Consider the following 20,286-nt stretch of genomic DNA (forward strand, 5'->3'; position numbering starts at 1 on the left):
ATTCAATTACATAGGATAGCAGGGCATGTATGAGTAAGGAGCAACAAAGACATGAAATAGAAGTGAGATTGACAAAGCAACCGACACAGAATCACCAAATGCAATAAACAAGGGACGATAAGGACCCTGTACAGCACAACCACACATTATGCTCCTTAACAAAAGGCTCACCTGACCTCCTCAGCCCTCTACCCGAAGCCTCGAGGCTGCTAGTTTCAGGCTGCCAAGGCATCCCCAGAAATCAGCCAGAACAGACTCCAGAGAGATCCTGCTCTGAGCAGGATTGCGCTCCCAGCTCCCTCATTTAGCTAACAGTCTTTCTAAATATCTCGGGACAGATTGGCAGAGATGGAAAAAGAGCCTGCTGGAGGTAAAGAATTCAGCCATCCAAAGAGTCCAGGTCCCTGGGCTAGTGGAAGGCAGAGAAAGAAGACGAGAGCAGAGGAACAGGCAATGCAGGCCAGGTCTGGGGACATAGCTGTGGTCCGGCTGGCCAGCATTTCAAGGGGCAAGCAGAAAAGGCACACAGGCTCTTGCTGGACCTGCTGCCACCACAGCGAGGTGGAGAGAATAAGCAGGAAAGGAGGAGGGTGGGGGACGCCCTGGCCAGGCCCACTCAGCTTTGTCCTTTGACCATCAAGCACTCCTGCAACACAGAAGCAGGGGGGTCACCATGGAGGGGTGCCAGAATGGACGTCATTGTAAGCGTCACTTGTGTGCGGAAAAGGACCACTGTACGTGCCAAATCACAGAATCCCAACTACAGCCCCGGGGGGGGGGGTTCCTTTGGATGCACACAAAGCCTTGTAGATTTGCTGCCACCAGGAGGACAGCTGAGCTCCCCCCAAACCAGGAAAGGCTGCAGTGCCCTTTTGGGCAGCTCACACTCAGACACTGGCAATACCCACCTGCTTAATTCTTTGTCCTCAACATGAGTTAGGGGGAAGCCTGGAGATTTTACTGCGTTCCCACCATTTGGCATGTGCCAAGCGACACTGAGGCTCTCCCTCTGGGCGTTGTGCCTTCTGAGGCTATCAGTTGTGCAACTAGACCACAAACTGCCAGGGGCCAGAGATGAGCCCATCACTTGCTCTTGATTGGGCCTTTGCCCCCTCGCCTGGACTTAACACCTTTCTGATTGGTTGGCTTTCAGGGGTGAGGGAAGAGTCCCTCACAGGGGAGGGAGATAAAGCTGCCCCCAGGATAGCCGGGGCTCAGGTGAAGCACAGGGGGCTCCGTGGCAGTTTCGGAGAAGACACCGTGGTTGCCGACCGGCCGACGACTCAGAGCAACCAGCACTGCTGCTTGTCCAAGAATTCAGGTCAAGGTGAGTTGGGAAGGCCCACACGTCTCCCCAGATGAAGAGATTCCCCAATTGTGTGTGTACTTCGTAATGGGTTTGAATCCAGTTTAATTGTCAAGGCTTCCCTCAAGAGCCCAGGCATGGTGATTTTGGCTATGGGCATGTGGATTCTGTGGCATCCCCAGCCCTTTGGAGAACTACGCTTCCCAGCATTCCTTGCCTAGGAACCAGCACATTAAACGAGTTTGAACCCAGTTTAAATGTGTGGTGCAGGTCTGGGAAGCTCAGTCCAGTGGCTACCCTGAATCTGCCTCCTGTCATTCAGTCGCTGCTTGCTTCCCATCCTGTCTCAATAGCTAAGACTGACTTTACCTTCCCCTTGTCTTCCTCAGTCCTCCTGTCCAGCCTCAGCCCATCCCAGCAGCATAGCTAGAGTGGTGCAAAATGGTAAATAGTGCCGGCTCCTGAATGCAAGCGCAAGCAACCCCTCTCACTGCGCATTGCTTTTGCTGCCTGGATGACTCCAAGGGCAAGCGGGAGGGGCTGCTTGTGTTCAGGAGCCAGCACTACTTACCATTTTGCACCACTCCAGCCATGCTACCCACCTCTCCTTTATCCAGGTTCAACATATTCTGCTCCTTTAGCCTTTCCCTGTAAGACGTGCCTCCCAAATCCTTCCTTACCATCTCTGCATTTCCCTCAAATTGAATCGCTTCACAGTTTGTTTAAATCTCTCTTTTGGGGCGGGGGAGGGAGGAGGGAACTGTCGCGCCTAAGACAGTAGGTAGCACTCTCATCTCATGGTGTCGTAAGACTCTGATTAGAGTGCCGCTGGCTATTTCAGGGGTGTCATAGAAACACAGAGTTGGAAGGGGGCTTCGAGGCCATTTAGTCCAGCCTCTTGCTCAAGGCAGGAAAATCTTCTCTACAGCCACTGCTGGCCCGGCCTTAGGGAGAAGCGAAGCAGATTTTGCAGCAACAGATTGCAACCAGGCAGGCTGGCAGTTTTGGGGTGCATTTGCTTCCAGGGAAGTGTGCAGGATTGCAGCCTTGGCCTCCCAAGAGATAGCAGACGTCAGCTGAAATAGTAGCCAAGAGTCTGGGTCAGCCTTCCTAAACTTCTTGGTAACCCAGCTTGTCCTCTCCAAAAGGCTTCCTCAGACCTGTTATCACCCTAATGTACTGGTAGTTCTGTCACCCCCTCCTTCCAATCTTGGCCCCAGGCAAATGAGCCAACACACCCTTTAAACAGATATGTTCATTCCCCAAATTAACCAAGTTCATTCGAAGGCTTCTGGACTGTAGGCTCTAGCATATCTTTGGATTCACCCAGCTAATCAAGAACTCACTTTAAAAAGATTTATTTAAAATCATAACATTACATAAGGAGAACAAAAGTTCCCAAAAGATAAAACGTACAAGGGATAACACACAGCAATGAAAATAACAAAGGCTCTATCTATCTACAGTACAGATCTGCTAACAGAAGTTCCAGCTTTAAATTAATGCACAGCTTTAGGAAAATTCAGGCTCCAGGAGGTGAATGGCAAGAAGGAGAGAGAGAGTAAAGGTTAGTTTAGGGTGCAATCCTAACTGCAAGTGCTTTGCACTGGCCCAGGAGGGTTGCAAACATGCTGTTAAGCGTGTTTGTACTTTGTTGGGAGTCGGCTGGGCCGGTGCAGGGATGTGTGCCAGCCCAAGGAGGCTGCATCCAGCCTCTGTGCCAACTTAGGGAGGGAGGGTTGAGTTGGCTGAGCTCGGCTGACGCAGGGGTCTGGGGAGGGCGGGGAGGAGGCAGGGAGGGAGGCATTCCAGGGCAGAGTAGAGGGCAGGCGGAGGGCAGTCCCAGGGCGGGCGAGAGGCGGAGCTGTTATGCCGGATCCCAATCCCATTCCCTGAGCAGCCTAGAATGGCTTGAAGCCGCTCTATTCTTCTCAGACTTGTGCCACCTCCTGAGCTGATACAAGTGAGGAGACCCATTGGGGCCGTGGTGACTTACCCAGAGGTAAGGGGAAGAGTTTTCCCCTTACGTTTCCCTTAAGGGGAAGTGGCTGAGCCGCTTCTGGCCCTAGTCTTGCGCTGGATACATGCGGCCTCCTGGCCTGCCTGTTCCAGCGCAAGATGGGATTGCACTGCACATCTCATGACGCTGGTAGATATTTCACAGCTGTTTTCAGCCTTTTCTCTTCTCTTGCCTTCTCCTGGCGCCTTAGGATAAGCAAGAAAAAAGGAACAGCCTCCAGTCTCAACTCTTTAGCCACTTCTCTAAACCCTTCTCCAGTCCTGTTTCTCTCTACACCTGCTTTTAGAGATACCCTCTATCTGAATGTCAAATGCAAGGAAGCAGGTATCTTGCTGTGCACTCCCCGAGGCACTTGGTGGGCTGTGGAAGCTGAACTAGACGAGCCCTTGGCCTGATCCATAAGAACAAAGGAAGAGCCCGGCTGGATCAGGCCCAGGCCCGTCTAGTCCAGCTTCCTGCACCTCACAGCGGCCCACCAGATGCCTCAGGCAGCACACAAGACCCTTGCATTTCGCTACCACCTCCCTGCATCTGGCATTCTAGTTACTTTCACACCCCCCAAGGAAGACACCACTTGGGTTTAACTTGCGCTACTTTATTAAACAGTGACCAATTTTTAATGCATGAAACCTACTGAACACCCTTCCCTCCCTCACCAATCTGTGGTAGGTGAAAAAACTGCCCTGCACGGTCAATTCGGATGGCAGAAAAAAATTCCTACCCAGCCCTCATGATGAGCGACCAGCTAATCTCAGACTGTGCATACCCATCATGGCTTGTAACCTGCAATGGAGTTTTCCCAGTTTGGAGAGATCCTTCTGGAGCTCCTCACAATCGCTTCTGGTCTTCACCACTCGGAAAAGTTTGGTGTCGTCTGCAAACTTAGCCACTTCACTGCTCACCCCTGTCTCCAGATCATTTATGAAGAGGTTGAAAAGCACCAGTCCCAGGACAGATCCTTGGGGCACACCGCTTTTCACCTCTCTCCATTGTGAAAATTGCTCACTGACACCCACTCTTGAACTTCTTGAACCAGCAGGGCTCTTCTTAAGACTGACTTGTATTTCCTCGTAATATCTGTAAGTTGCTTCAGAAAGGCCTCCTGCTCATCCTCCCTTTGGCCTGGTGGTCTGCAGCAGACTCCCATCACAATGTAGCTTTTCTTTCTTTTCCCACTAACTCTGAGCCTGCTGCTCCCTGAAAGGCTACCCTCTCCTTTCGGTTGGATTTCTGTGCAGGGGTCCATGACACACAGTGCCACCCCATCACCTCCGGTCACCTCTGCTCTTTTTCACCAAGTGATGTCCTTCCAGTCCCACATGCCAATCATGAGAGTCCTCCCACCAGGTTTCGGTTAGACTATCAAGTCAAATGTACCTTCATGAGCAGACTAGAAATTCAAGCTCATCTTGTTATTTCCCACACTCTGCACATTAGTAAGTGCACAACATCAGCCCTGGAAATTAGGATCTAATATTGGCTGTTGTAGTTGAGGGATTGCTGGGCAACTCCAGAGTATTCTGCTCATGTGCTGAAGTCCTCTGCCTACTTACTTACTTACTTACTTACTTACTTACTTACTTACTTACTTAGGGCACAATCCTACCCTTTGCTGGAACAAGCAAGCCAAGAGGCTTGCAATGTATCCAGCGTGGGACAGGGGCCCAGAGCACCTCAGTCGGAAGTAAGGGGAAACGTTTCCCCTTGCCCATATAGGCCTCCTCAGACTTGTGCCACCTCCTGAGGAGCAAAGCCGCACCAAACTCCCTGGGAATGGGTGTTGGGATCCAGCATAAGTGCTGGATCCCAGCCCCGCCTCCCGCTCCCCATCCGTCTGCCCCCGGGGCCGCCCACCACCCGCCTGTCTTGTCACAGCTTCTCCCCACTGGGCCTCGTGCCCGCTTAAGGCTGATTAGTTTCCCTTGTTTTTCACTCACCAGTGCAGCTAGCAAAAGTCAGAGTCAGGTCCCAGTCCACAGATTCCCAGTAAGCCAGTCTGATCAATGAGAGTTGCCAAATCAGAGTCCAGAGCCAATATGCCAAGTCACAGTCCGCAGTCAGATTCCAGGTCAGCCTAGCCTCCTCTCCTCCTACAACCCACGAGCTTTCCTGCCTCAGGTGCTCCTTATATTACTAGGGACAGTGCTTTTTTTGTAAATAAAAAGGTGCAGGAACTCACAACTTGTTAATCTTATTTATTTATTTATTTTCAAACCATTTTTTTATTGGACAAATAAAAAAATTTTTATGTGTTTCTCCCCTAAACATGAACTTACTTCTGAGTAGACATGCATAGGATTGGGCTGTCAATCTCCACATCCCCTTCCTCCTAGCTATTTTTTCTACACATGGGGAAAAGTACTGTACAGGTGCACTTGTAGCGTGTAGTGTGGCACTACTTCGAGGAGAGGAAGCAGTGAATGGATTCCAAAAAATGGCTTACATGAGTTCCATGTAGTAAAATTACTCTAAGCAACTGTGGGAGTAAGAACAAAAAAGGAATTCTTACACAAGAGGGGTCCTTAGGTGCACATAGAAACAGCTACATTTGCAAACAAGCGATTAAATATGGTTTAATTCAGGTATCAGAATAGTCTGTGTCTTTGGGAAGGCGCTTGGCATGCAATTGTATGTTCTCTGCTGCCCTGAGCAGCTGCTGTGCATTGCTGGAGAGGAGCTGCAAACGCTGGCTGGCGGAAGACATGCTTGTGGGGGAAGGATGAGGAGGATCTCTGGCAAGGCTGGACAGCACGTTGTACACACGTAGAATCCCTTTTCACCTGCCCTTAGCATGTGAAAACAGGTGCAGATATATATCTCTGCCAGGATTAAGAGCCCAATCCTAGGTATGTCTACTCTGAAGTGAGGCTCGTTCTAGTCAATGGAGCTTACTCCCAGGAAAGTGCCTAGGATTGCAGCCTAAGAGCCCAATCCTATGCATGTCTACTCAGAAGTCCACTTTAGTGAATGGGGCTTACTGTGGATAGGATGGCAGCCTTAGAGTCCAATCCTGTGCCTGTCTACTCAGAAGTAAGTTCCATTATAGTGAATAGGGCTTACTGTGGATAGGATAGCAGCCTCAGGGCCCAATCCAGTGCCTGTCTACTCAGAAGTCAGTCCCATTAGAGTCAATGGGGCTTCCTCCCAGGAAGGTGTGGAGAGGACTGCAGCCTCAGAGCTCTTCCTCTGCCTGTCTACTCAGGCTGCAAGGCTATGACACTTTCCCAGGAGTAAGCCCCATTGAACACAATGGAACTTACTTCTGAGTAGACATGCATAGGCTTGGGCTCTCAGGCTGCAAGGCTATGCACCCTTTCCCAGGAGCAAGCCCAATTGAGCATAATGAGACTTACTTCTGAGTAGACACACCTAGGCTCGTGCTGCAGATTGGCACGGGGCTGCACCAGCCAGCTTCCTTCCCCAACTCCTCCGCCAAGCCAGTACCTGGGCGTTCCGTGGGTGCTGCAGCCCGTCTCCCTGGCTGGCTGGCTGTCCGTCCTCCTCCTCAGTGTTGGCGCGTGTCCCCCACTGGCTTGGAAGCTGCACTGGGAAGCAGAGCGTGGGGGGAGGGGAGGGGAGGCAGGCTGGGCTCAGGCAAGAGCTTGGAGATGGGGACAGGAGGGGGTCGTTGTGCGGTCAGGCAGGGGCCAGGTGCCCGCCCACCCTGCACCCACCAGCACCCACCCAGCGAATGCCTCTATTTTGCTCCCCCCTCCTGGAATGCCTCCAAAGGGGAGGGGCCCCTGCAAAAAGGTGCCGGAACTCCGTCCCCCGCGTTCCATTAGAAAAAAAGCCCTGACTAGGGACCTCATTGCCTCTAGTGGCTGCAGCTGTGCAGCACACCCTTCACTGAAAGCCCAGGCCTTAACTCTTAAAGGGGCCACTGCAGACACCACATTCTACCTCCTGCCCAGATCTTCTGCAATTCCAATACACCGCCCTCCCCAGCCCAGGAACTCCTCCCTCCCGCCTCCTCCCCACCTTCTCTCCGCCCACTCCAGCTGGGCCCGCCCCAGCCGGGCAAACACAAGGCTCACAAGCTATGGCAGAAGCTGCCATAGAGGCTGGATTCAGCCTCTGTGCGCCAGATCGGCTTACTCCCAAGGAGGCACAAACGTGCTTTATGTTTGCGACCCTCCTGGGCCGGCACAAGGGACTTGCGTTGGCCCAAGTGAAGGGCAGGATTGTGCCCTTACTTACTTACTTACTTACTGTATTTATATTTATATCCTGCTTTTCTCCCTACCTGGGGACCACAACATCACAAGGAGAACAGAGGAGAATACCACCTGGGCCTCGGGATCCTTTGCCTTCCTAACCAAAGCCTCGTAGTTGGAGATGCCCTGCTCATGGCTGAGCCTGGCAGTGTAATTAGTTTCCTCATGAATGTGCAGGAAAGGGCACTGGTCTGTGGGTTTGACCAGAATTTGCAGTCCCTGTCGCTTCCCAGATCTTTGCGGTGGGAAGACCACACGTCTCACGATCAAACTGGCCAGGGCAGCACACTGTAGCTTCCTTGCCTGGTTGCAGGGAACCCCCAACCACTGGCTAGCATCTTCCTCCTCCACCTCCTGTAGGGTCAAGAGTCTCCCCCACTGGCTGGTGAAATCAGCTGTCAGTGTTGCAAGGTGCAAAAATCAAATCCAGGCCTTTATTGTAATCCATCAGCAAAAGGTGGTAAATCCATCCACGTCTCCAAAGGAGACTGCAAGCATCAGAAGTGGGAAGGAAAAAGCGCAGAACACCCCCTTCAGCTGACTTTTATTACAATCTGGGGTTCCCTCCTTGAATCACATACATAGAGACAATTCATTGGTCTGTTACACATCGCCAGATGTTCACTTCGTACATCTCATTATTTGAGCAGGCCGTAGGTGGTACTGCAACCCCTTAGTTCGAAAGCTGACCTCACTCATAACCATCGCATGACTTTACTGTGGCCTCCGTTTGCAGCCCGTGAAATGCAACATACTTGCCATTGACGTCACGGCGTGTGTTCAACTAAAAACTGCTGCAAAATGATTTTCTCTGGGAATCTGACCTGTGAACCTGGAAATGACTTTGCTGTGTTCTCTTTTAAACCCTAAAATATAGTTAGACTACCACAACTTATTTAGGCTAACGTTAGTTACATGTGTTAATGCACCAAAACTGGTTTTAAAAAGAACAAAATATAAAGAGAGCTATGCTTAAAACTGTGATCCTCTATACTGTATCTGGGGGATCTGGTGTCTTATACTGTTCCCAGTATACGTGTGTGCAGCCTAGTGCTCCAAAAGTCTTCAAACTGAACGTTTCTGAACTTAAAGCAATGTTATAACTTCAAACCGAATTTCAAACTGCAGAAATATATTTTTTTCTGTGCTCTGAAAACAAAGGAACATTCACTGTGCTTGCATTCTTATCTGTTGTGAGAGAACACTGCGGCACGCTGCCAAATCCAGCAAACTGTTTGTGAGAACCATTTTTTTTACTCAAGTTGAACATTCAAAGATGGACCATGCTGTTTACGTTTCAGGTAAGCATCCTATACCATAACTACCAGGCTTACCTTGCATCAGTCAGTATCTCCCATCAGGATCTTCAGGGGCTGCACTAGAAGGAGACTTGGGGGGTAATCCTATCCAACTTTCCCATATGGGTGCAACCGCAACACAGCCCCAAGGTAAGGGAACAAGAGACATTTAGTTATTTGATTTTTCTCTGTAAACCGCTTTGTGAGCTTTTAGTTGAAAAGCGGTATATAAATACTGTTAAATAAATAATTTATTTTGTTAAATAAATAAATGATAAATAATAATAATGATGATACCTTGAGGAGGCCTCTGTGACTCCCCCTCCCCCAACAGGATGCAGTGCATGCCCCACTGGCAGCCTGCACTGGCACTGGAAAATTGGATAGGATTCGGTCCTCAGACAGTTGATTGCACCAGGTAGTGGGGAAGACTCTCCACCTGTCATCCATCTCTGCTCTGTTGTCCCCTCTTCCAGGATGACCACCATCTGGACTTCGTTGCTGGCTCTGGCCCTACTGTCAAGTCAAGGGGAAACCTGGAGTTGTCGGCCAGAGCTGCAAGGCATAGGTGAGTACAGGAACCAGGTGGGGGGAGAGAGGCACTGCCTCTGGAGCAAGAAGAAATGCAAATGGGTCCCTCCCAAGGCAGTGGCATACCTAGAGAGGGAGTGGCAGACCACACTAGGTGACACCCTCTAGGGGGTTGACACCACTAGTGGCTAAAATTTTGGAAACCTTGGAATTGATGAATAATACCATCATGTTATATATCATTCAATGAGTAATTTAATGCAGAATGCAATGGAACACATCATTTTTAAATATCTGTATTCCATCAAACATGGTAGAAAAAAATCAGAAAAAGCACAACTACCTCACATAACAAAAAGTTGATTTCTTTAACTCAAACCTGACTGATGAGACTGATTGTTCTGAGAGTCCATGTTATTATGGCGCTGCAGGGAACCAGTGAAGTGTTAGTATGAGTCAGCTCTCATTTCCATGGATCAGAGCTAATAACTGAACTCCTATTCAGTTGTGTGAGTGTCATCAAGTTGGTCACTGTTTTTTTGCTGGTTACCGATTTGTTGGCTGACCTGGACTGTTGTATAGTAAAATACATAAAGTTAATGGGGTGACCCCCTGAGTCAGGTACTGGGTGACGCCTACACTAGTGACGCCACTGGTGGGAAGTTCAGTCATTGGCTTAGACGACTTTGACAGTCGACCCCAGAACCTGGAGGGGGGTGGGGTCATGGAGAGGGGGACACGTGGGGGGCTAATATTGGGGTGGTAGCAGAAAGTTTATGTTGGAAGGAGGGAGATGAGTAGGGGCACTTTGTGGAAGGATTCATGTTGCAGGGTTGTAAAGTGAATTGTGATTTCTGGTGGGAATGGGGACTGGGAACAGGAGGAGGGGATTAGAATGATTCTGTGAAAATCTAACTATTTCCAGTTTGTGATAAAAGCAGAAGAAAAATGCTCTCATGGGTTTTGCAAAGTCTTTCTGGTCACACAGAATTCCTGCAGTTTGCTGAACAGGAGGAGGAGGTTGGACATTAATGTGGGGGGTGGGTGGGAAGTTTGGCTATTGTTGGTCACTGGCTTAGACGACTTTTCAAGTGGATTCTCATAATTAATGGTGGACTAGTCTATTAGTGGTTCTTCAACATGATGGCTACACTGGACCTCCAGATGCAGGGGCAGTATGTCACTAAGTACTACATGGAGCAACAGCAGGGGAGGGCCACACTGACTTTGATCTCCTGCTTGTGGGGACACGTTCACCAGGTTTATTTTTTGGCCATTATTTTTATTCATTTCATGTCATGAGTATTACTGAAAATAATTTTGTCGTGTGTGTGTGTGTGTGTGTGTGTGTGTGTGTGTGTGTGTGTGTGTGTGTGTAAAAATGTGCCCAGAGGAAGCCGCTGGTTCCTGAAACATCCCCGTGGGCCACATAGGTGCACTGAGAGTTTGGAGCCAGGTGTATGCCTCCATTTGCTCCCCCTGCCTGGAATGACTCTGAAGGGAAGGGGGAGGGGCCCCTTGCACACCATGGTGAGACTCCCTGCAAAACTTAGTGCTTTGCCTCCCCTCTAACTATGCCCGGTGCAGAGGAGAGACCTCTGCCTTCGTTTTGCTGTCCCGACTGGCTCTGGCAGCGAGGAGGAGGGAGGGGCTGCTTACGCTGCTCGCTCAGGCACCATGACAGGCTTTGGGTTTGGACCCCTCTAGCTATGCCACTGGGTGGTCCCTCAGATAACCTGGTCCCAAGTAACGAAGGGCTTGAAAAGGCAAAACCAGCTCCTTGAGTTATGCCTGGAAACAAACCAGCAAGAACTGTGGGCACCATTAAGTAATGGAGAACCCATGACTCATTACTGCAATACCAATAGCACTTCTCCCTTGCATATTGGGAGGGGAGGGAGGGGAGGCTGTGGGCTTCCCACCATTGCAGTGGGGGAAGCAGCACAGCTTGGCTTGGTCTCCCATCACCTTTCCCTGCAACCTCCTTTGAAGGGAGATGATGTCCCAGTTGCTCCGCATGTTCTCTCCTGACACAGGTCTGGTGCTCCCTGGGCTTGCCCAATAAAAGGAGGGGCCTCCTGTGGGAGCCATGCAATGAGGAGTCATTCTCTCCCTTCCACCCATCGCCTCCCTCCTTCACGCCCTTCTTAACTTGATACTGACCAGTGTTTCTCCCCCTCCATTCTCCATTCTCACTCCCCATCATTGTGGCTCCAGCAACAAACTTGGCCAGGGGTCGCCCAGCCTTTCAGTCCTCCACCTACCCAGATGTGATCTCTGGAATAGCACACAAAGCTGTGGATGGGAATTGCGATGGGAACTTCCATCATGCCTCCTGCACTCACACCGACCAGGAAACGGAGCCCTGGTGGTATGTGGACTTGGGCGAACAGTACGCCATCTCTGCCGTGGTGGTGAAAAACCGAGGGGACTGCTGTGGCTCAAGACTCTGGGGCGCCGAGGTCCACGTGGGAGATTCTACAGGCAGCTCTAGCAAATTCAATCCAGTGTAAGTTTCACTACCCTCCCCGATCACTCCGGTAACAAATGTCTCTAAGGGTGCAGTTTTTCATTGCAAAGCTCAATGGGGCACTAGAGAAGTGGCTTTAAGTCCAGTGATAGCACCAGAAGCCCACAAGGCTGGGCACTGGCCCCAGCCTGCCTCAGTTCCCCCCCAACCCAGCATTGCCAAAGGCCTGTCTTTGTTCCAGCAGCTTCAGCAGCTAACACCCTTGACTCCTTAAGGGAATTGCCAGTTCCCCAACCAACAGCTCTTTGCTCACTCTCATCCAAGAACTGATGTACAAAGAGAGCCCATCAGGAACTTGGAAGCCGTCTCTCTCTATCTACTCTATCCTTCCCGTGCATAATTTTGAATGTCTCAATCAATTCCCACCTCAGTCGCCTCTTTTCTAGACTGAAGAGCCCCAAACGCTGTAACCTTTCCTCATAAGGAAGGTGCCCCAGCCCAGTAATCATCTTAGTCACTCTCTTTTGCACCTTTTCCATTTCCACTATGTCCTTCTTGAGATGAGGCGACCAGAACTGGACGCAATACACCAGGTGTGGCCTTACCATCGATTTGTTCAATGGCATTACAATATTAGCTGTCTTATTCTCAGTGCCTTTCCTAATGATCCCAAGCATGGAATTAGCCTTCTTCCCTGCCACCGCACATTGGGTTGACACTTTCATCGACCTGTCCAGCACCACCCCAAGATCTCTCACAGACAGCTCAGAACCCATTAGCTTATATGTGAAGTTTTGATTCTTTGCCCCAATGTGCAGGACTTTACAATTACTTACATTGAAACGCATCTACCATTTTGCTGTCCAGTCTCCCAGTTTGGAGAGATTCTTCTGGAGCTCTTCGCAATCTCTTATGGTCTTCACAACTCAGAAAAGTTTGTTGTCAGCTGCAAACTTGGCCACCTTGCTGCTCACCCCTGTCTCCAGGTCATATATGAAGAGGTTGAAAAGCACCGGTCCCAGGACAGATCCTTGGGGCACACCGCTTTTCACCTCTCTCCATTGTGAAAACTGGCCTTTAACACCCACTCTCTGCTTCCTGGACCTCAACCAGTTCCTAATCCAGGAGTGGACCTGCCCTCTAATTCCCTGACTGTGGAGCTTCCTCAGCAGCCTTTTGTGAGGGACCGTGTCAAACGCCTTCTGAAAGTCCAGATATACAATGTCCACGGGTTCTCCCACATCCACATGTCTGTTGATCTTGTCAAAGAATTCTAAAAGGTTCAAGAGGCAAGACTTACCCTTACAGAAGCCATGCTGATTCTCCCTCAGCAAGGCCTGTTCATCTATGTGTTTTGAGAGTCTATCTTTGATGAGGCATTCTACCATCTTACCTGGTATAGATGTTAGGTTAGGCTGACTGGCCTATAGTTTCCTGGGTCCCTCCTCCTTCCCTTTTTAAAGATCAGTGTGATATTTTCTATCCTCCAGTCCTCTGGCACAAGGGACAAGTTGCATATTTGAGTCAAGAGATTGGCAGTCTTTAGTTCCTTAATAACCCTTGGGTGGATGCCAACTGAGCCCGGTAACTTACTGATTGTCATCGTTCAGGCAGCAGTATCTGCCTGAAGTCTTCTGCCGTGAAGACAGATGTAAAGAGCTCATTTAATTTCTCTGCCATCGCCAAGTCTCCTTTTATCTCTGCTTTCCCTCCCTCGCCATCTAGCAGGTCAACCGCTTCTCTAGCAGGCTTCCTGCTTCTAACATATTTGAAAATGCTTTTATTATTCCCCTTTATGCTACTGGCCATTTGTTACTCATAGTCTCTCTTGGCCTTCCGTATCACCTTCTTACATTTCTTTTGCCACCGTTTATGTTCCTTTTCATTCTCCTCATTCAGGCAGGACTTCCATTTACGGAAGGAAGCTTCCTTGCCCTGAACAGCCTCTCTAACTTGGCTCGATAGCCATGCTGGCATCCTCCTAGACTTAATCGAACCCTTCCTCCTTTTCAGTACACACTTCCACTGGGCCTCTGTTGTTTTATACATCTTCTACTGCACTCTGGAGAGATTGGATCCTCTTTACCTTCCCTTTCAACTTCTTCCGAACCAGCCTCCTCATTTGAGGGAAGTCTGCCCTTCGGAAGTCAAGGGTTTTTGTGTCAGATTTGTTTGGCACTCTTCCCCGACATGCATGGTGAAATGGATCATAGCCTGATCACTGTTCCCCAATGGCTCAGTAACATTTACATATCTAACCAGGTCCTGAGTGCCACACAGTATTAAATCCAGAGTCGCCTGTCCTCTGGTGGGCTCCATGACTAGTTGCTCTAAGGCACAGTCATGTAGCATGTCAAGAATCCTTGAAGAATCCTCCTTGAAGAATCATAGAGTTTGGAGGGACCTTATAGGCCAATCTAGTCCAACCTCCTGACTATAGCAGGAAATCCGCCTAGAGCATCTCTAGCAGGTGCTTGTCAAGCCTGTGTTTGAAGATCTCCAGTGACAGAGAGTTCACCACCCCTCAGCAATCTGTTCCACTGCCAACCTTTACATTCCTCTTCCTTGGGGCATACATAAATTTTTGTTGTTCTTGACATCCCTGGCCAGCCTCATGGGTTACAAGCCATGATGGGTATGTGCCACCTCCTGATTTTAGAAATGGGCTATGTCAGAATCCCAGATGCAAGGGAGGGCACCAGGATGAGGTCTCTTGTTACCTGGTGTGCTCCCTGGGGCATTTGGTGGGCCGCTGTGATACAGGAAGCTGGACTAGGTAGGCCTATTGCCTGATCCAGTGGGGCTGTTCTGATGTTCTCAACTCATACTGAGCTTTAGCATTCCCGACCCTCACTATACAAGGCTACTTGACTGTACTCCTTCCTGGTGATCAGTCCCATTTTCCATACCCTATACGTCTCTTTTAATCTTCAACTCGCCTCACCATCCTAGCTTTTTGAGGTGTCTTCCCCCTTTCTTTCTGACAGGAATTGTTTCTGACTGGGCCTTCTTAAGGAACTCCCACCCACCTTGGGCCCCTTTCCCCAAGATTTCATCAACCCGTGGGATCCTATCTAATATTTCTCTGAGTTTGTTAAAATGTTCCTCTCTTAGGGAGGGGCAGGAAAGGGCTGGATCCTGCCCACCCGTTCAAAGTGTGCTTCTGGCTGGAAATAGTCTGATCCACATCAAGGACCATGAACAGGGATGGCAGGAGCGGGTGATCCTTCCTGCAGACAGTGCCTCCAGGGCAGAGGGGCAGGTGGCAACAGGTGCCAGGAAGACTGGAGGAACATCTAGCAAGTCATGCCTTGTTCCTGCAAAGTGACCAAAGAGATCTGAATGCAACCACCATTGCTGACCCTCTTTCTCTCCCCCCCCCCCACAGCTGTGATTCCTTCCAAGACACCAGTGATGGCTCCCTCAGCACCATCTACTGCAACGGGCTCATTGGCCGCTATGTCAGCATCGTCATTCGTGGTCGAGCAGACTACCTGCATGTGTGTGAGGTGGAGGTCTATGGCACCAAGCTGGAGAGAGAATGTTGAGGGCATTGGATGCTCAGCCTGGGTGCTTTTCCTAGTCGACCGTAGGCTGGAGGTGACATGAAGCCTTTGTGGTGTGCGGTGATGGAGCCAGGAAGGTGCCCAGTTTTGCTTCCCAGGATGCATTTTTTCCAGCTTGCTTCACTATTGCCTCTTAAACCTTTGCCCTCTCCCTGCGTCCATTTTGCCAAGAGAGCCCTGCTTTATTCCCTTTCCCGCTGCCAAGTTCCCATCTCTTGTAACCCCTGACAATAAACACTGTAGAGCTCACTGGTTCTTCTGCTTTGTCCAAGTCAACTTGGGAGGGAGCATTCGCCAAGGCTCTCTGGGTCCTGTTGGGGAGCTCCTAGGGAGTTAAATGCATCCAAAAACAGGCATTGTGAAGCAACTCCTGGTCAGACTATCTGAACTGGCAAAAGGTTGACCCTGTTGCCACTGCCTTGCACCTGGCCTTCTGAGGAAGCCTACTTCTAAAACCAGGAGGCTGCACATGTCCAGCATGACCTATAACCTGTGACAGAAGTTTCCTCCATAAATCTGTGCAATCCTGCTCAGGTGACAGTGTCAGGTGGGGAGTTTGACTGGGGTGGTACACCTGTCAAACCGTAACACAGGTGTCCTAAGGCGAGCTCAGGGAGGACAGAAACCTCCCTTGGAGCAGAAGGGCAAAAGCTCGCTTGATCTTGATTTTCAGTATGAATACAGACCGTGAAAGCGGGGCCTCACGATCCTTCTGACTTTTTGGGTTTTAAGGAGGAGGTGTCAGACAAGTTACCATAAGTCCAGGAGGAGCCCGCATGGCTAACAAGCAAAGTTATATCTATACCGGGTAAGATGGTAACATCTGTACCAGGTAAGATGGTGGAATGCCTCATCAAAGAAAGGATCTCAAAACACATAGATGAACAGGCCTTGCTGAGGGAGAGTCAGCATGGCTTCTATAAGGGTAAGTCTTGCCTCACGAACCTTATAGAATTCTTTGAAAAGGTCAACAGGCATGTGGATGCGGGAGAACCCGTGGACATTATATATCTGGACTTTCAGAAGGCGTTCGACACGGTCCCTCACAAAAGGCTACTGAAAAAACTCCACAGTCAGGGAATTAGAGGGCAGGTCCTCTTCTGGATTGAGAACCGGTTGGAGGCCAGGAGGCAGAGAGTGGGTGTCAATGGGCAATTTTCACAATGGAGAGAGGTGAAAAGCGGTGTGCCCCAAGGATCTGTCCTGGGACTGGTGCTTTTCAACCTCTTCATAAATGACCTGGAGACAGGGGTGAGCAGTGAGGTGGCTAAGTTTGCAGATGACACCAAACTTTTCTGAGTGGTGAAGACCAGAAGTGATTGTGAGGAGCTCCAGTAGGATCTCTCCAGACTGGCAGAATGGGCAGCAAAATGGCAGATGCGCTTCAATGTCAGTAAGTGTAAGGTCATGCACATTGGGGCAAAAAATCAAAACTTTAGATATAGGCTGATGGGTTCTGAGCTGTCTGTGACAGATCAGGAGAGAGATCTTGGGGTGGTGGTGGACAGGTTGATGAAAGTGTCGACCCAATGTGCAGTGGCAGTGAAGAAGGCCAATTCTATGCTTGGGATCATTAGGAAAGGTATCGAGAACAAAACGGCTAATATTATAATGCTGTTGTACAAATCTATGGTAAGGCCACACCTGGAGTATTGTGTCCAGTTCTGGTCGCCGCATCTCAAAAAAGACATAGTGGAAATGGAAAAGGTGCAAAAGAGAGCGACTAAGATGATTAGGGGCGGGGCACCTTCCTTATGAGGAAAGGCTATGGCATTTGGGCCTCTTCAGCCTGGAAAAGAGACGCCTGAGGGGGGACATGATTGAGACATACAAAATTATGCAGGGGATGGACAGAGTGGATAGAGAGATGCTCTTTACACTCTCACAGAACACCACAACCAGGGGACATCCACTAAAATTGAGTGTTGGGAGAGTTAGGACAGACAAGAGAAAATATTTCTTTACTCAGCGTGTGGTTGGTCTGTGGAACTCCTTGCCACAGGATGTGGTGATGGCGTCTGGCCTGGATGCCTTTAAAAGGGGATTGGACAAGTTTCTGGAGGAAAAATCCATTACGGGTTACAAGCCATGATGTGTATGCGCAACCTCCTGATTTTAGAAATGGGCTATGTCAGAATGCCAGATGCAAGGGAGGCACCAGGATGAGGTCTCTTGTTATCTGGTGTGCTTCCTGGGGCATTTGGTGGGCCGCTGTGAGATACAGGAAGCTGAACTAGATGGGACTATGGCCTGATCCTGTGGGGCTGTTCTTATGTTCTTATCCTGAAAGGGAGTCTTCTTCCGAGGCAATGGCTCTGGCTTCAGGTAGGAGTGCCTCCCAGGAGTTTATCAGGCGCTGTTGTGTTTGCACGAATGATTCCAAATACTTGATTATAAAGGTTTTGAAGTCGTTCACTTGGTTGAATTATCTGTATTCTATCAAACATTATAGCCAAAAACCAGAAAAGGAAAACACAACTGCCTTATGCAACACAAAGTGAGTTTTTTCTACTCAAATCTAATGTGATGCTTTGTGGCCTCCAGAAAGCCTTACGAGGGCCTGGAGGTCACACGCCTTCCCTGGCTCTCAGAACACCTCTGGAGGCAGCCTTCGGGGGGTGGCCCTCAGATTGGCGTGATGGACCATGACCTTCTGTCTCAAGGGCAGAAGGGCAACTCTGCTCTGCCTCAGGAGAGGTGAACGGGGTGGCTGTCACTCTCTTTTTCAGTCCGAGGTCAGTCCCCTGTTGGGCTGATATCAGGCCACCACCCCCTGACTGGTGAGCTCTGTTGAGGTTCCCAACTGACAGTGGTGACATTGCTGAGAGGCAGAAGCCTACCAGAAGCGTATTGCCCATGATTCATGCCATAGGTGCTGAGGAGAGGAGGCGCCGGAGCATGCGCTCCAACTGGATTTGCTGTTGGCGAGCCAGTCAGGTGAAATCGCCTGGCCTGCTGCTGTATGCGCGCTTGCCCTCCAACTACTTCCCTGTCAGGAAACAGTTGGAGCGCGAGCACGCTGATGATGTCACGACACTGCGTGGTGTCAGGTGATGCCCTGGGCACCAGACATGCTTGATACGAACCGCTGGGAGGTCTGCACCAGCATGGAGTTGCCTGGGCTCTTGTTCCCTCCAACTTTGTGCTGGACAGGCTTAGGGTGTGATGGCTGTAGGTCTGGTGTGTCGATCTTCAGATTTAAGGTGCTCTGAATCCCCTCATGGGAGAAAATACAGGGTGGAGTTAAAACAAACAAAAGCAGTATTCTGAGACCCAGTTCTGCCTTTCCGCTAGCGGGTGCCAACAAGCAAGCAAGAAAGCACTGATATAAACCACAAGTGCTGATCTTCAGAGGGTGTTGCACCTACAGAGAACTTGATCCAAGCCTGGGAAAGCTTCCTCTTCCTGCTTGAACCAAAATGCAACCAGACTGCTGGCACATAACATTAAAAAGGGGGCAGAGTAGCTTATAAACTGACTCCTGGGGGAAAGCCAACAGGAGCTGAGGGGCATCCGGCTCAGGACTCCTCATCCCTATGGGACAAGGATGGGGAGGTTAGAGAACAACAAGGTAGTGACAGAATTGGAACTGGGAGTGGAGGCATGATGAGAAGTGATAACCGGTCCAGCAGAATGAAAGGCTGCAGGGACAAAGGAGCAAATAAGCAGCCCATCTTAGGGGATTCCATGTACAAGTACCTTTATGCAAATGCCCAGAGCCTCTGAGCAAAGATGAGAGAATTGGAATGCTTAATGGCTAGGGAAAACATTGATATAGTGGGCATAATGAAAACCTGGTGGAATGAGGAGAAACAGTGGGATACCGCAATTATATATAGGAGGGACAGGGAGGGAGCATGTTGGCAGTGGGGTGGCCATAAGAACATAAGAAGAGCCCCACTAGATCAGGCCAAGGGCCCATCAAGTCCAGCTTCCTGTATCTCACAATGGCCCACCAAATGCTTCAGGGAACACACATGATAACAGACACAGTCTGCGTCCTGGTGCCCTCCCCTGCGTCTGGCAATCAGAGTCAGCCTACCTCTACCATGCACATACCCAGTGCTTTTTTTGTAAAAAAAAAAAAAAAAAAAAAAAAAAAGGTGCAGGAACTCACAACTTGTTTATCTTTTTTTATTTATTTATTTTTAAACCATTTTTTATTGGACAAATAAAATATTTTTATGTGCTTCCCCCCTAAAGATGAACTTACTTCTGAGTAGACATGCATAGGATTGGGCTGTCAATCTCCACATCCCCTTCCCCCTAGCTACTTTTTCTACACAAGGGGAAAAATACTTACAGGTGCACTTGTAGCATGTAGTATGTAGTGTGGCACTACTTTGAGGAGAGGAAGTAGTGAATGGATTCCGAAAAATGGCTTACATGAGTTCCATGTAGTAAAATTACTCTAAGCAACTATGGGAGTAAGAACAAAAAAGGAATTCTTCACGAGAGGGGTCCTTAGGTGCACATAGAAACAGCTACGTTTGCAAACAAGCGATTAAATATGGTTTAATTCAGGTATCAGAATAGTCTGTGTCTTTGGGAAGGCGCTTGGCATGCAATTGTATGTTCTCTGCTGCCCTGAGCAGCTGCTGTGCATTGCTGGAGAGGAGCTGCAAACGCTGGCTGGTGGAGGGCATGCTTGTGGGGGAAGGATGAGGAGGATCTCTGGCAAGGCTGGACAGCACGTTGTACAGACGTAGAATCCCTTTTCACCTGCCCTTAGCATGTGAAAACGGGTGCAGATATATATCTCTGCCAGGATCAACAGCCCAGTCCTAGGTATGTCTACTCTGAAGTAAGTCTCGTTCTAGTCAATGGAGCTTACTCCCAGGAAAGTGCCTAGGATTGCAGCCTAAGGGCCCAATCCTA

General features: G+C 49.6%; 1 protein-coding gene across 1 annotated transcript; it reads left to right on the forward strand.

Moving 5' to 3' along the window:
- The first annotated feature begins 348 nt into the window (after positions 1-348).
- LOC136647505 (fucolectin-like) lies at positions 349-15,390 on the forward strand. Its single transcript, XM_066623083.1, has 4 exons — positions 349-370; positions 1,154-1,327; positions 11,590-11,881; positions 15,231-15,390. Exons 1-4 carry the CDS (start codon positions 349-351, stop codon positions 15,388-15,390), a joined length of 648 nt encoding a protein of 215 aa, XP_066479180.1.
- Positions 15,391-20,286: the final 4,896 nt, after the last annotated feature.

This window comes from Tiliqua scincoides, chromosome 4 (genome assembly GCF_035046505.1).
Source record: "Tiliqua scincoides isolate rTilSci1 chromosome 4, rTilSci1.hap2, whole genome shotgun sequence".
In the NCBI taxonomy this organism is placed as follows: domain Eukaryota; kingdom Metazoa; phylum Chordata; class Lepidosauria; order Squamata; family Scincidae; genus Tiliqua; species Tiliqua scincoides.

Coding starts and splice junctions, on each gene's coding strand:
- LOC136647505 (XM_066623083.1), top strand. CDS start 349: ATGGAAAAAGAGCCTGCTGGAG. Junction 371..1,153: donor GGAAAAAGAGCCTGCTGGAG/GTAAAGAATTCA, acceptor GTTGGCTTTCAG/GGGTGAGGGAAGAGTCCCTC. Junction 11,882..15,230: donor TCTAGCAAATTCAATCCAGT/GTAAGTTTCACT, acceptor CCCCCCCCACAG/CTGTGATTCCTTCCAAGACA.